The sequence below is a fragment of the Octopus sinensis genome, linkage group LG25 (genome assembly GCF_006345805.1).
Source record: "Octopus sinensis linkage group LG25, ASM634580v1, whole genome shotgun sequence".
Lineage (NCBI taxonomy): Eukaryota > Metazoa > Mollusca > Cephalopoda > Octopoda > Octopodidae > Octopus > Octopus sinensis.
Window position 1 is genome coordinate 14,017,705 of NC_043021.1, and position 15,609 is coordinate 14,033,313.

The 15,609-nt window shown below is 39.4% G+C and overlaps 1 protein-coding gene across 6 annotated transcripts in view; it reads right to left on the minus strand.

Annotated features, from left to right (window-relative positions):
* Nucleotides 1–1,027: 1,027 nt before the first annotated feature.
* Nucleotides 1,028–15,609, minus strand: part of LOC115224234 (glutathione hydrolase 1 proenzyme-like) — a 165,201-nt gene continuing 150,619 nt past the window's right edge. For all 6 annotated transcript variants that reach the window (XM_036513452.1, XM_036513453.1, XM_036513451.1 and 3 more), the window contains 7 exons: nt 14,043–14,206; nt 12,192–12,341; nt 10,257–10,393; nt 6,890–7,077; nt 4,215–4,455; nt 2,566–2,679; nt 1,028–1,593 (listed from right to left, as the gene is read on the minus strand). In XM_036513452.1, the coding sequence (XP_036369345.1) occupies nt 1,450–1,593; nt 2,566–2,679; nt 4,215–4,455; nt 6,890–7,077; nt 10,257–10,393; nt 12,192–12,341; nt 14,043–14,206 (1,138 nt within the window). In that variant the 3' untranslated portion in view covers nt 1,028–1,449. The remainder of the gene's footprint in view (nt 1,594–2,565; nt 2,680–4,214; nt 4,456–6,889; nt 7,078–10,256; nt 10,394–12,191; nt 12,342–14,042; nt 14,207–15,609) is intronic.

Below are 15,609 nucleotides of genomic sequence, written 5' to 3' on the forward strand. Positions count from 1 at the left end.
ATGCACACACATGTACAGGGGAACCTCAGTTTACGAACACCTCTCATCACAGACATATTGGCTAATGAACAATTTTTTAAAACATTAAATATCTTGGGGTAACAAATGGTATCTTGAGTAACAAACACACAAGCTGGCAACAATGGTGGGCAACAAGCAGGGAAGCATCAGTGGAAGAGCGTCAGTTGCTGCCTTGCTTTTCCTCAGTACATATCCCTGCATAAATTCACCATGGCTCCTCTTGAATTTCCCATGGGAGAAATAGTCCCAGCTTACAAACATTCCAGGTGACAAATGGCCCTCAGGAACAAATCCAATTCGTAAATCGAGTTTCCACTATGTGTGTGTGTATACATATATATATATATATATATATATATTATATATATATATATATATATATGTATATATTGTTGACATCATAGGAATTTATAAGCTTTCAAAATCATGAAATAATTCTTTCTTGGAATTGAACCTTAAGCTATAAATAACAGTATGTACCTTTTGGATATAAAAAGTTGAAGGTGCAACACTGATTTTCTAGAACTTCATGCCTTCCATACTAATTTATAAGTAGGAACTTCAAATTCCTACACCCACCAGACTGGTTAACTAGTCAACCCTGTGTCTCAGTGCCTTGCACAGTAGTCTTGATAAACTTTTATCATTTATACCAGTGGTTTTCAACTGGGGCCCATATAATATTTTGGGAGTCTATGCAACAAAATAGTAAATTGAGGATCCACAATAATAATTTAAGGGCTCTTGAAAAAATTAGCTTTAGATGTGTGTATTGGTATGTATTGCTTGAAACAGGTTTCTTTCTCTAACATTTTGCACAGTTCAACCTAAACAACTTAATGTGCAAAAAACACGATAGGAATTTTGAAAGTGGTTTCTCTAAAACTAGTTTTTAAACATTGAATGTCTAGGGGTGTCCACCAGATTAAAATAGTAATCACAGGGGTCCATAGATAAAAAAATGGTTGAGAACCCTTGATATATACAAATAGGTACCTGTATTTTATTTAATTATCTAAGGAAACTTAATATTTGTTTAATTTAGAGTGTGTTGACGAAGGTGACCACCACTGGTAAGAGAAAATAATCAGTAACGTGGGAAAACTTTAGGATCAGACTCCAGAGAATCAATTTTATACCTGTGTGTGTGTGTGTGTGTGTGTGGTGTGTGTGTGTGTGTGTGTGAGAGAGAGAGAGAGAGAGGTGGGAAGAAAGTGGGGTGAGTGATAGAATTATACAGGAAAGAGATGAATGAGGTGAGTCAGAAAGAAAGATAAAAGTAATGAAGAGGGGGGGATGTATGAAGAACAAGAGAGAGGAGGAGCAGATGAGAAAAAGAATATGTTGAATCAGGAGGGGAAGAATGTGGAGGAGGAGGTACGAGAAGATGATCATACATGGAGGCACCAAAAGAGATGGCTATTGCAGTTACCATCCATCTACGGAGCCACATTTGCGTCGGTCAGCTGCTGCATATATCTTGTCTTTGACCAGTATGCCTTGCACACGGCTTTTGGCCATATCTAACACAGTTACGTTGTGCCCCATCTCTTTCAGTTTCTTTGTGATGTCCTGGAAGTAGAAATAGTGTTACGGTTACAATCATCACCATCATTGCTACTACCACCATCACCACTGCCACATCTATCATTCCAACCACCACCACAGCCACCATTACCATCACTACCTAGCATACCATTGGTTATGACGATGAGTGTTCCAGTTGATCTGATCAGAGGAACAGCCTGTTCACGAAATTAATGTGGCCGAGCACTCCACAGACACATATACCCTTAACGTAGATCTCAGGGAGATTCAATGTGACACAGAATGTGACAGGGCTAGCTCTCTGAAATACAGCTGCTACTAATTTTTGCCAGCTGAGTGGACTGGAGGAACTTGAAATAAAGTGTCTTGCTCAAGGACACAATGTGCCACCAGGAATCAAACTCATGACCTTATGACCATGGGCCAAATACCCTAACCATTAAGCCACATGCCTTCACTACTATCACAAGCAACAAGATACCATCATCATCATCACTACCACTATCACATCACTGTTATCATCATCACCACCACCATTATTGTCAACATCATCATCAGCACCATCATCATTGTCACCATCACTACAACCACCATAATTTTTTTAACATCCTCCTCTTCCCCATCATCATCATTTAACATTTACTTTTTCCATGCTGGCATGGGTTGGATGGTTGAACAGGAGCTGGTAAGCTGGAGGGGCTGCACCAGGCTCCAGCCATCTGTTTTGGCATGGTTTCCACAGCTGGATGCCCTTCCTAACACAAAGCACTTTACAGAGTGTTCTGGATGCTTTTTTATGTGGCACCAGCACTTTTTTCCTAGCAAGGCATTGGACTGGAATCCACAAAATGATGAAATAGATTTACCTCACCCCCTGCTTCTCCCCTTGACATCCTACCCAGATCATGGTGCAGCAATACTTAGGATCAAGTATTTGTCATCTCCCTCTGTTAAAAAGCTACAAGAACAAGCAACAAGGCAGCAGAAGATACTCACCTGGGGGAAATTCTTCTCCATTTCTATGTATTGTGGGATCAACTGATGATGTAGTCGTGGGAAACTAATACTCTCTGCTATTGATTTATTGAACCACATTGATTCAGCAAAGACCTGAAACAAGCATGAGATAGGGTTAGATAAAAGGTGTGGAGGAAATAAATATCATATGTACATACTTGCACAATCATATATATATATATATATATATATATATATATATATATTGATAAAAATGGTACAACAGGAAAAGAAAGAAAGAGACCTCGATATTATGTAAATAGAGGAATTTATAAGCAAATGTAATATGTGACAATTATTCGGTAGCCATAATAAAACTCTGAGTTTTATCATGGCTACCGAATAATTGTCACATATTACATTTACAGATATATGTATATATATGAGAGACCAAAGTGTATGTACACTGCTATATTTTTATGTATAAAAAAATACAAAAATGGGACAAGAACGCAAAACATCCAGACAGATGATACAAAGAAAACAAGGATGGGTCATTCAGAGTTTTCTTTCCTCAGTCGAGTTCCAGATTATCTTTGCAATTTCAGCTGGTTATACTCGAGATTGTTCCAATCTTAGCTTAGGAAAAACTAAGCTAAGAGCACTAGATTCCTTGCCTTTTCTTTGTAGTTTGATCGTAGGTGATCTACTTTTAGCATATGGCTGACCACATAGTGGTTTTTAGCCCTTTAAATATACACATGTATTAGAATTTTCTCTGATTTTTCAGATTTTTGTATGCTAGGCTACTGGTTTTAAATTGATATAAATTAAATTAATATTCAATTTATCTCGCTCATTATTTAAATGTTAAAATAGATATGTTCTCTAATAGGCAGCATTAACTGCAGTAAATTATTTACTGCAGATTTTGTTTCCGGAATTTAGCGCACCAGAACTCAGACATTTGAAATTAACCCCAATGTAATCGGTGGAACTAAGCACATGTCTGTTTTTATACAGAAAACTGGTGGTTAGTTTTACAAATTATATTGCTTGTGGAACGATCGTACTGACGAGCCCTATGGACAAAGGGATTATGTAAGTGATTTATTCATTAATAGGTGAAACTGCCGGTCTGTGATTAATTCTTGTTTTTATGTAATTTTCATCTGTCTTGCCTGCATATTGTTCTGGTGTCTGCTGAATTTTTCTCTAGAGAACATTCTTTTCTTTGTAGTTTGATTGTAGGTGATCTACTTCTAGCATATGGCTGACCACATAGTGGTTTTTAGCTCTTTAAATATACACATGTATTGGAATTTTCTCTGATTTTTCAGATTTTTGTATGCTAGGCTACTGGTTTTAAATTGATATTAATTAAATTAATATTCAATTTATCTCCCTCATTATTTAAATATATATATATAACGCACATATATACACACTTATGTGTGTGTGTGTTAGTGTTTGTTGTCTGCAATTGCTTGACAATGTGTTGGTTTGTTTACATCCCCTTAGCAATTTGGCCAAAGAAGCCAATATAATAAGTATCAGGTTGAAAATAAGTACTGGGGTTGATATATTTGACTAACCCTAACCCTTCAAGATGGTGCCACAGCATGACCTCAGTCATGCTGTGACTGGAACAAGTAGAAGATAAATAACAAAAAGATCCAGTGACTTACGTATGCGGTGCCTGTTGTTATACGACTTCCACCAGAAGCACCAAGGACGCTTACGACATCCCCCTTTTGATCAACAATGATCGATGGTGACATTGAGGACATAGGCATCTTGCCTGGGACAATGTAGTTGGTTTTTGATGAAGGAATTCCAAACTCATTTGTTTTATTTGGAGTGGAGAAGTCATCCATCTCATCATTGAAGACAATTCCAGTACGTTTGCCCAACACTTTGGAACCGAAACTAGAAAGAAGAAAGGGAAGATAGGAAAGTGAAAGAAATGAGATGAGAAGATGATGAAAGATAATGAATGATAAAGGATGATGGGCACGTAAAAAACACCATTCGAGCGTGATTGTTACCTGTGTCGCCTTACTGGCACTTGTACTGGTGGCATGTGAAAAAACATTCAAGCAAGGTTGTTGCCAGTGCTGCTGGACTGGCTCCTGTGCACGTGGCACATAAAAAGCACCACTTGAGTGTGGCTGTTGCCAGTACTGCCTGACTGGCCCTTGTGCTGGTGGCACATAATAGCACCCACTACACTCTCGGAGTGGTTGGCGTTAGAAAGGGCATCCAGCTGTAGAAACTCTGCCAGATCAGATTGGAGTCTGGTACAGCCATCTGGTTCACCAGACCTCAGTCAAATCGTCCAACCCATGCTAGCATGGAAAGCAGACGTTAAACGATGATGATGATGATGTACCATTCCTCCACAATGCATTTCAGATACGACTACTATCAACATACTCTAGATAAGCTTAGGGCAAAATGTCAATTATGTAACAAGAAACCAAGTTATATCACTTGCAGAGATGCCTTTGCACTGTGGAGTACATTGGAATTCATTGTATAGTTACCCACCAATGAGAGAGCAGTGCAGGATGTGAATGACCGATGAGATAAATAAAGTTTTCAGTATATTCTATTTTCTGTATCAATTGTTTCTACTATATATATATATATATATATATATATATATATAGTAGAAACAATTGATACAGAAAATAGAATATATATAAGTTCAGCAAAAATTTAGATTCAAATGAATATGGTACTTAATTTAGATGCACCAGAATTCTGTATGGTGTTATCCATATAAATCCGTGCGGTGATTATAATCAAAATAAGCAACAAGAATGACTCCGGTAATTTGGTACGATTGGTTCGAACTACATCATTTTATTAAATGTTGTAAGTATTACAACAGTTTTAAAATGCTGAGCACTCATCAGCTAATTATAGAGGTTTTCCAATTAATACAAAAATTTTCATATCAAGTGGCAAAATTTTCGTATTAATGGAAAACCTCTATAATTGGCTGATGAGTGCTCAGCATTTTAAAACTGTTGTAATACTTACAACATTTAATAAAATGATGTAGTACGAAACGATTGTACCAAATTACCGGAGTCATTCTTGTTGCTTATTTTGAGTATATATATATATATATATATAACAGTTCAGTATATATTGTTGCTCAGTACAGTAATACTTACTATACACTACTGCTGTGTGTGTGTGTATACACACACATGCACCATTCCTTCTCTGCCCTCTACCACAATTTCCCCTCCTATTACTGACATGTGACCCATGATCATCCTTTCTTCTTTTACTCTTTTTCCTGTTCTTTCTCACGCTGACTGCTGAAGCAACTGGTCGTATTTTCTCTTGTCTTCCACTTCAAGCTATTTCACTGTCTGTTGCCCTTCTGTTTCTAGTCCTTTAGGATTTTCCTCTTAGTGTTATCCATACTTTCATTTCTGTCTGGCCCTCAGGCCTTATTCTGTTTATTTATTTTGTCTTTGTCCCTCGTACGTCCATTAATGGTCTCATCTTGAATCACATTTATCCATTTCTTGTTTGTTCTCGTTCTGTTATGTTTGGTCCCTCCCAGCAGCCTCTTGTTGCTAGCACCACCAGAAGGGAATTAATATTATCATAAGGTGCAAAATTGCGTTTGACCCTCTGGCTGATAAATGATGAAGTGTTAGTTGGTGACTTCCTGTGTGTGTTTTCCATTTGTTTGTGCATCTGTTATGGTTTTTAACTTATTAATTAACGGAACACTATGTACTCTTGATTTTATTTACAGCAAGTGTTATATAAATATATATCACATAGATGTGTTACAAAACTATTCTGCACGTACAATAACAGCTATACTAACAATCCAACATAGCTCCATCATCAGCTCCCTCGCATACACACATACCCACACACACCCACACCCACATGGCTTCTTTCAGTTTCCGTCAATGAAATTCACTCACAAAGCTTTGGTTAGCTTGGAGCTATTGTGGAAGAGCGAAGGTGTCAAGCAGTGCAGCTAAACCCAAAAGGGAAGCAAATTTCTTAACCTCACAAAAATAAATACATACACACACACAATTAGTCACATTATTAACATTCCCCTGTGTCAATGCTGGTCCTTTGAAGTACTGTTAGAGTCCATTTGACAAGCTTCTATACCATTTATTTTGTACGCAATGCCTGAAAGTGTTTTTGTTTATAATTCAGTAATTAAGTTTGGATTGATCAAAGCTATCACCAACCACACACACACACACACACACACACACTACAGGATTACAGTAGTCATATATACACACAGACACAAGCATTTAGACATGTACTCAGAATGCCAATGTAATAATTACTAATAATTACTTACTATGAGTTGACTGTGCTTGTTATGGAGACAGCATCACCACTGGGCCCCAGAAGACAGAGATGCGAAGTTCCAATATAGTCACGGATTGTGAATGCCGGACCGTAATAGGAATAGTTAAATGTCCTTGAGTCATTGATGCGACTCCGAATTTCATCGCCATAACTTCGATCTGTTATGTTCCGTACAAGCTGTTAGTGGAAGAGAAAGAAAGACCTGTACATACGCAGTTGTGTGCACATGACCATGTCCAGGTACATGCATACATATATATACCTATGTATGAAGGTGATAAAATGAGTATGGTGAACTTGTTGCGAGGAGAGAAAAATTCATTGTTTTGAACACTGTCCTTCGGGGAGGGGTTGAAAGGAAAGAAATTAAAGGGAGACAGCAGAATTTTACATTCCCTAAGAATACTGGCTGCAACCGATCAAGAATGCAGGACCACTTGAGCTGCATACGTGAACAAGCTTTCCTTAGATTTTACTACATACTGTAATGTCTTGCAGACACAGACCAATACCTGCCTCTTTGGAGGTCAGTTTGATCATATATATATATACATGTGTGTGTGTGTGTATTCTATATATATATATATATATATATATATATATATATATTCTGTTTTACTTATTTCAGTCATTTGACTGTGATCATGCTGGAGCACTGCCTTAAAGGGTTTTTTAGTTGAAGAAAGTACCCCTAGGACTTATTCTTTGTAAACCTAGTATTTGTCCTATCAACGTCTTTTGCCAAACTGCTAACCTACGGGTCTGTAAATACACAAATATATCAAGTGATGTCAAGTGATGGTGGGGGACAAACGTTGACACAAAGACAAATACATGTACATACATACATATATATACATATTCTGTAGAGACAAAGACAAGTGGTAGTTGGATGGTGCAATATCAGGAGGATATGGTGGGTGGGGTAGGAGATCCCAGCCAAGTCATGTAACTTTGTTTGGGCAGCCAAAGACACATGTGGCCGGGCATTGTCTTGTTGGAACACTACCCCATTCCTGTTGGCAAGCTCCAGCCTCAATTCTTTGATTTTTGGGGGTTCAAATTAGCCAGCTGATGTTAGTATGCATCAGAATTGATGGTCTGGTTTTGTGGAAGAAGTTCATAATAAATAATTCCTTTATGATCCCACCAAATACAAAGCATAGCTTTTTTTGGCATGAATATTCATTTTCGGTTGCTGTTTTGGGGGATTCTTACACAAACTACTTTTAGAGACTTCCAAGTCCTCTGCAAGTACTCTAGTTATGACATTTGAGTCTTCTTTGGTTTTTGCCTTGAAAACCTCTTCATCCAATTTTGAAAGCCTTCCACTGCAACTGTTATCTTCCAAGCTAAACTCTCTCGCTTTAAATTTTGCAAACCACCTTCGAACAGTTGATTCCCCTTCAGTATCATCACCATAAGCTGCACAAATGTTTTTGCAAGTCTTTGCAGCATTTTCTCCTTTTTTAAAAAGCGAATATAAATTTTTAGTTATCCAGTTCAAATGTCAATAAAGGGTAACTGGAACTAATTTTAGTCAGGAATAAAGAAGAGATGCACTATCCCTTGAAGCAATGTCAAGTTTTGACTGAGTTACCTTTCAGGTGTGTTCAATGAAGCATTAAAAGATTTAGCTTAAAAATGCTCAGAACTTTCTGAACAACCTAATATATATATGTATATATATATATATGTGGCTTTCAATGGTCCAGTGGTTAGGGCAGTGGACTCGTGGTCGTAGGATCGCGGTTTCGATTCCCAGACTGGGCGTTGTGAGTGTTTATTGAGCGAAAACACCTAAAAGCTCCACGAGGCTCCGGCAGGGGGTGGTGATCCCTGCTGTACTCTTTCACTACTCTTTCTCCCACTCTTTCTTCTGTTGGCCTGCTCGCTTAGCCAGCGGGGTGGCGTCATTCAAAGGCTAAAACAATGTGAATGCATTGTGACCAGCGATGTGTAACTACATCTGATGGACTGGTTGGTCAAGTGATCACGTGATATATATATATATATAGCCAATGAAAAATTGTATAAAATTAACCGCATACCGAATAGTTCAAAATACTTGGATAGATATATATATATGTATGTATGATGGGCTTTTTTCAATTTCCGTCTACCAAATCTACTCACAAGGCTTTGGTTGGGCCAAGACTATAGAAGACACTTGCTCAAGGTGTCATGTAGCGGGACTGAACCTGGAACCATGTGGTTGGGAATCAAGCTTCTTACCACACAGCCCCACACACACACACACACACAGCCACACATACATGCGTGAGTCATCTAAGAGACCATAAGTCAGGGAGAAGATGCGCTTGTATATCTGTCAATAGAGTGGGTATATTATTCGAAATGTACAGTATTATATGTCCATCACGGCTGATCTTACCTATCAGTTTTGCACTAGGAATACAGTGGAGTGTTAGGTCACAATCTGAATATATAACCTTATTCTCGTCAGAGTTATCCGATATGGAAGGGAATATGGCGACTGCTCTCTATTGTTGGAGGTGGATTAACACAACTGATTTGCCGTTGCTGTGAAAAAGGTAGTGAAACAAAAAAAGGGCCAGAGGATTAGGTTAGAAGTTATGTCCTTCGGTTGGGTACGCTGTGAAGCTGGTAAGAGTTGAAGTGTTTGTGGGGAAAGGTGTGTGTTATTAAGTGCGATGCTCCTGTGGGGATGGGGTGTGTGGTATGTGTAGTGGTGTCATGCATAATTTTTTCCAGGTGCGTAGGTATATAGTTGCATTTGTTGGTCTGTTTTCCTTCTGTATTGGTTAAGGTCATGGGGGTCTTCTATGTTAGCATGCGGTGTGTAATGTGTGAATGGGAGGGGTTTATATGTGTGTGAAGGGATACATGTTGGGGGTGGTGGGAGACAGTCTGTTTTGTGGCGTGACCACTTTATATAGGGGTGTGCGTGTGTGTACATGCGTGTACTGCTGTGCGCTTTGGTCAAACTCTTTGCCAGGCCCAAGGGCATTGTTGGAAGGTCAAGGCTGGGGACTTGTGGTTGCAGTCATGGTGGGGTACGCAGGTACAATAGGATGTACTTCCTTTCATGTGGGCAAGGATTAAACACCTCACTCCTGCTATTCAGGTAAATATCCAGGTGTTGAGTACCCTTTAAAATTGCTCGCTTTTCAGCCAGGCACAACCTGCACTTCCTGTTGCTATTGAAGTATGGTTTGCATTTTTCATTTTTATGAAACACTAATATGAAGGGCCTTTGGGCAAATCAATAATCCATAAGAAAATGTATATTAAGTGGTGGTGACCGTCGACAGTGAGGGGTGAGCAGTACAGATTACAGGTGCAATGAGAAAGTCGAGACAGGGTCCCATTACCTCAGTCATGTTGGCCACAAAGTCCTTATCTCCCATCCTGGACCTGGCAGCATAGGCAAACTTGAATGCCTCAATCATACGATGGTAGGCAGTGGCCTTGTCCTTGTTGGTGACTTTGTTTATGGTGTAGTTGTAACCTAAAAGAAACAAAGAAAATGTTGATGCATGTGAATTAATACACACACACACACACACACAATTGTTTTAATGTCCATTTTTCCATACTTACAAAGATCATGAATGATTCACTGGACCAAGTTTTCTTTGACCAGGTACTCTTCCTGTTGCCAACCCTCACCTGTTACCAAGCAAGGTAATACTTTCCCCTTAACCATACATGTTTTCATAGAAGAGTGCAAACAAAGACACAGAAATACATGCCCGCCTGCCCACCCCACTCATTCACTCACTCACTCATAAGAAGGGAATTCTTTTCAGCTTCTGCCATCAAAATTTGAGAAACTGCTTGCATGAAGGTGACACTCATTTACAATTATTGCATGCTGTCATGTCAAGCCAAGAACAATACCAGATACGCACACGTGTGAGTGTGTGTGTCTGTGTGTAAGACATGCTTCTTTGAATCTCTACCAAGTTCTCTGACAAGGCTTCAGTTAGCCTGAGGCTATAGCAGAAAATACTTGCTCAGAGCCATGCAGTAGGACTGAACCCAAAACCATGTGGTTGGGAAGCAAACTTCTTACCACACAGCTGCACCTACATGTGCATGAGTGTATGCATGTAGAGATGGGGTTAGTGATAATGATGGTACAATGCCTAAAATTTTGGGGGAAGGAGCTAGTTGATTATATTGACCCCCCCCTCCAGTGCTCAACTGGCACCTATTTTATTGGCCCCCAAAAGAATGAAAGGCAAGGTCGGTCTCAATGGAATTTGAACCTGGAATGTAAAGATGAAATGCTGCTAAGCAATTTTGCTTGGTGTGCTAATGATTCTGCCGGCTCACCATCTTAATAATGGTTATATTAATGGTTTCAAATTTTGGCACAAGGCCAGAAATTTCAGGAGATGGGGTAAGTTGGTTACATTGACTCCAATACTCAACTGGTACTTATTTTATTGACCCCAAGAGGATGAAAGTTTAAGTCAATTTTGGCAGAATAATAATGGTGATAGTAATCCTTTCTACTATAGGCACAAGACCTGAAGTTTTATGGGCAGGAGACTAGTCGATTCCATCAACCCCAGTGTATAACTGGTACTTATTTTATCAACCCCAAAAGGATTAAAGGCCAAGTCAACCTTGGTGGAATTTGAACTCAAAGCATAATGACGGATGAAGTGCCGCTAAGCATTTTGCCCAGTGTGCTAACGATTCTGCTGGTTCACCACCTTAATAATGGTGATGATAAAGTATCATTGATGGAGGCGTAGGAGTGGTTGTGTGGTAAGTATCAGGTGTAGGAGTGGCTGTGTGGTAAGTAGCTTCCTTACAAACCACATGGTTCCGGGTTCAGTCCCACTGCGTGGCACCTTGGGCAAGTGTCTTCTACTATAGCTTCAGGCCAACCAAAGCCTTGTGAGTGAATTTGGTAGGTGGAGACTGAAAGAAGACTGTTGTATATATGTAAATATATATATATATATATATATATATATGTGTGTGTGTGTGTGTCCGTGTTTGTCCCCCGTACATTGCTTGACAACCGATGCTAGTGTGTTTATGTCCCCGTAACTTAGCGGTTCAGCAAATGAGACTGATAGAATAAGTACTAGGCTTACAAAGAATAAGTCCTGGGGTCGATTTGCTCGACTAAAAGTAGTGCTCCAGCATGGCCACAGTCAAATGACTGAAACAAGTAAAAGAGTGAAAAAGTATTGCATTCACTACATTGAAATAGTCAGTCTCTCTCTCTCTCTCTCTCATTCTTTATCTATCTTTCTCTTGTCTCACCAGAAAGTCAGTCCACTTACCATCGAGGATATTCAAAATATAGAGCAGTACTGGTCCACTGGACGGCAGTCGGGTGGAATAGATCGAGTGGCCACTGGAAAAAGTAAAACTGACAGCATCCTCTACTCGGGCTTTGTAATTTTTCAAATCTTCTAATGTGATGTTGCCACCTGTTTATAGAAAAAAGGCAAAAAAATAAATGCGAAACATAGCAGGAAAAACTTTAGGAAATATCCATGTGTGTGTGTCTGTGTGTGCACATGCACAGAATGGTTGGTGTTAGGAAGGGCATCCAACTGTAGAGCGACGTTGTTGCCAGTGCCGCTTGACTGGCTCCTGTGCAAGTGGTACATAAAAGGCACCATTTGAGCGTGGCCATTGCCAGTACCACCTGAGTGACCCTTGTGCCGGTAGCACGTAAAAGCACCCACTACACTCTCGGAGTGTTTGGCATTAGGAAGGGCATCAAGCTGTAGAAACTCTGCCAGATCAAGATTGGAGCCTGGTGCAGCCATCTGGTTTGCCAGTCCTCAGTCAAACTGTCCAACCCATGCTAACATGGAAAGTGGACGTTAAATGATGACAATGATATATATATATATATATATATATATACACATACACACACAAAAACACATGCACATATATACATGCATACTCATACACACACATATATGCATATATATATATATATATATATATATATATATATATATATATATATATATATATATATACACATACACACACAAAAACACATGCACATATATACATGCATACTCATACACACACATATATGCATATATATATATATATATATAATATATATATATATATATATATATATATATATACATACACATACACACACACCACATAGGTATATACTGTGGTGTTGTACTAAAACAACATTTTTTTAATGAGAATAGCAGACAGGAAAGCTATTGTAGGTGCAGATGTCAAGAGGTTGTATAACACCTTAAGGCTCTGCATATTTCACACATAGAATCGAGCTGCTTGTGACGACATACTCCCTGTTTTTATAATGTTTAACAGGTTCAGACAGGTTTTTAATTTGGTACTACAACCCTTAATAAGGTGGAAGAACAGTGGGCTGGCGGTGGTGCGAGACATGTCTACCGATCTCTCATTGTTTATTTATGAATGTGTCTGTGTGTGAGTGTGTGTATAAACACTGCAGCTGTGGGTGTGTGGTAAGAAGCTCGCCTCCCAACCACATGGTTGCAGGTTCAGTCATGCTGAATCTCCCTGAGAAACTACATTAACGGTGCATGTGCTTGTGGAGTACTCAGCCACTTGCCCTTTACTCTTTTACTTGTTTCAGTCATTTGACTGCGGCCATGCTGGAGCACCGCCTTTTTTTTTAATCGAGCAACTCGACCCTGGGACTTATTCTTTGTAAGCCCAGTACTTATTCTATCGGTCTCTTTTGCCGAACCGCTAAGTGACAGTGACGTAAACACACCAGCATCGGTTGTCAAGTGATGTTGGGGGGACAAACACAGACACAAACATACATGCACATACACATACATATATACGACGGGCTTCTTTCAGTTTCCATCTACCAAATCCGCTCACAAGGCTTTGGTCGGCCCAAGGCTATTGTAGAAGACACTTGCCCAAGGTGCCACGCAGTGGGACTGAACCCGGAACCATGTGGTTGGCTTACCACACAGCCACTCCTGCACATCAATTTCACAAGCAGGCCGTTCCATTGACTGTATCAGCTTGGGCTCTTACTAACACCTTAATCTTAGTTAGGTTTATTTTGAAGCCTTTGGATTACTATAGATTCAATTGTAACAGCTCGACCATCACCATAATAAGTATAATTCAGACCAACTAACCGCCGTCTTTAATGTCAGCCACTATGTCCTTCGACAATTTGCTGTCGTAGAAAGCATCCACGCCACCTTCTGCAATCTTCTCAAGTGTGTCTCCAAGTTTCGGGTTTTTTATTATCTCCCCTGCTTTGAACCAGTTATTCGTCTCGTTGTTCCACAGAAAATTCCTGATTAAAAGATAAAAAGACATTTATATATAAAACATGCATGCTTTTGAACAAAACAGTGATGATGTTGACTTTCCTGTTGACATTATGACCAGTTGCTCTGCACTTTCTAAGACTTTCAAACAAAAAATCCCTTGCGTGGCACCTTGGGCAAGTGTCTTCTACTATAGCCTCGGGCCGACCAAAGCCTTGTGAGTGGATTTGGTAGACGGAAACTGAAAGAAGCCCGTCATATATATGTATATATATATATATATATATATATATATGTATGTGCGTGTTTGTGTGTCTGTGTTTGTCCCCCCAACATCGCTTGACAACCGATGCTGGTGTGTTTACGTCCCCGTAACTTAGCAGTTCGGCAAAAAAGAGACCGATGAAATAAGTACTAGGCTTACAAAGAATAAGTCCCAGGGTCGATTTGATCGACTAAAGGCGGTGCTCCAGCATGGCCACAGTCACATGACCGAAACAAGTAAAAAATAAAAATAAAAAAAGTTTTTGAAAATCAGGTAAAGATTAGTGACAGGAAAAACAACCAACTCTGAAATCCTGTCACACAGACAAACATGTATGTGTATAAAGATGCAAATGCATTAATTTAGGGAATGTTCTGGAACCTTCTCTATGCTAGATCTGGAACTCACAGTGGTTTAACAACAGAGACTGATAGAATAAGGACTATGCTTAAAAAATAAGTCCTGGGGTTTGAGTTGTTTGACTAGAAAAACCTTCAAGGTGGTGCCCCAGCTTGGCCGCAACCAAATGACTGAAATAAGTAACACTCCTCCTGTTAGCAATATATAGGGTGCAACTCAGCACCGATAACCAGCTGGTGGACGATCTGCCTGGGGTTAACCTGATAGTAGAATGGAATAACCACTTTAATGTGGTGATTAACTTTACTTGTTAGTATAGTTACTACTCTGATCTCTTGAGATTTTACAACTAGCTAGAATATATATGATACAGATAAGGAACAGGATAGTTTTATACTGTTCCTGCTATTCTAGCAGCATTTCTGCATTTGAGAATAAATTATTTCCTTATCTGTATCTTACAATACATCTCAACGCTTCTAAAAGCAAACATTGTTTGTTTCCATTTATTGTAATTTGAATATGTAAAAAGCACCATCCGATCGTGGCCGTTGCCAGCCTGGCCTGGCCCCCGTGCTGGTGGCATGTAAAAAGCACCCACTACACTCATGGAGTGGTTGGCGTTAGGAAGGGCATCCAGCCGTAGAAACATTGCCAGATCAGACTGGGCCTGGTGCAGCCTTCTGGCTTCCCAGACCCCAGTTGAACCGTCCAACCCATGCTAGCATGGAAAGCGGACGCTAAATGATGATGATATATATATATATATATATTAATGGTTGTTTTTATATTCAGTTATAATAA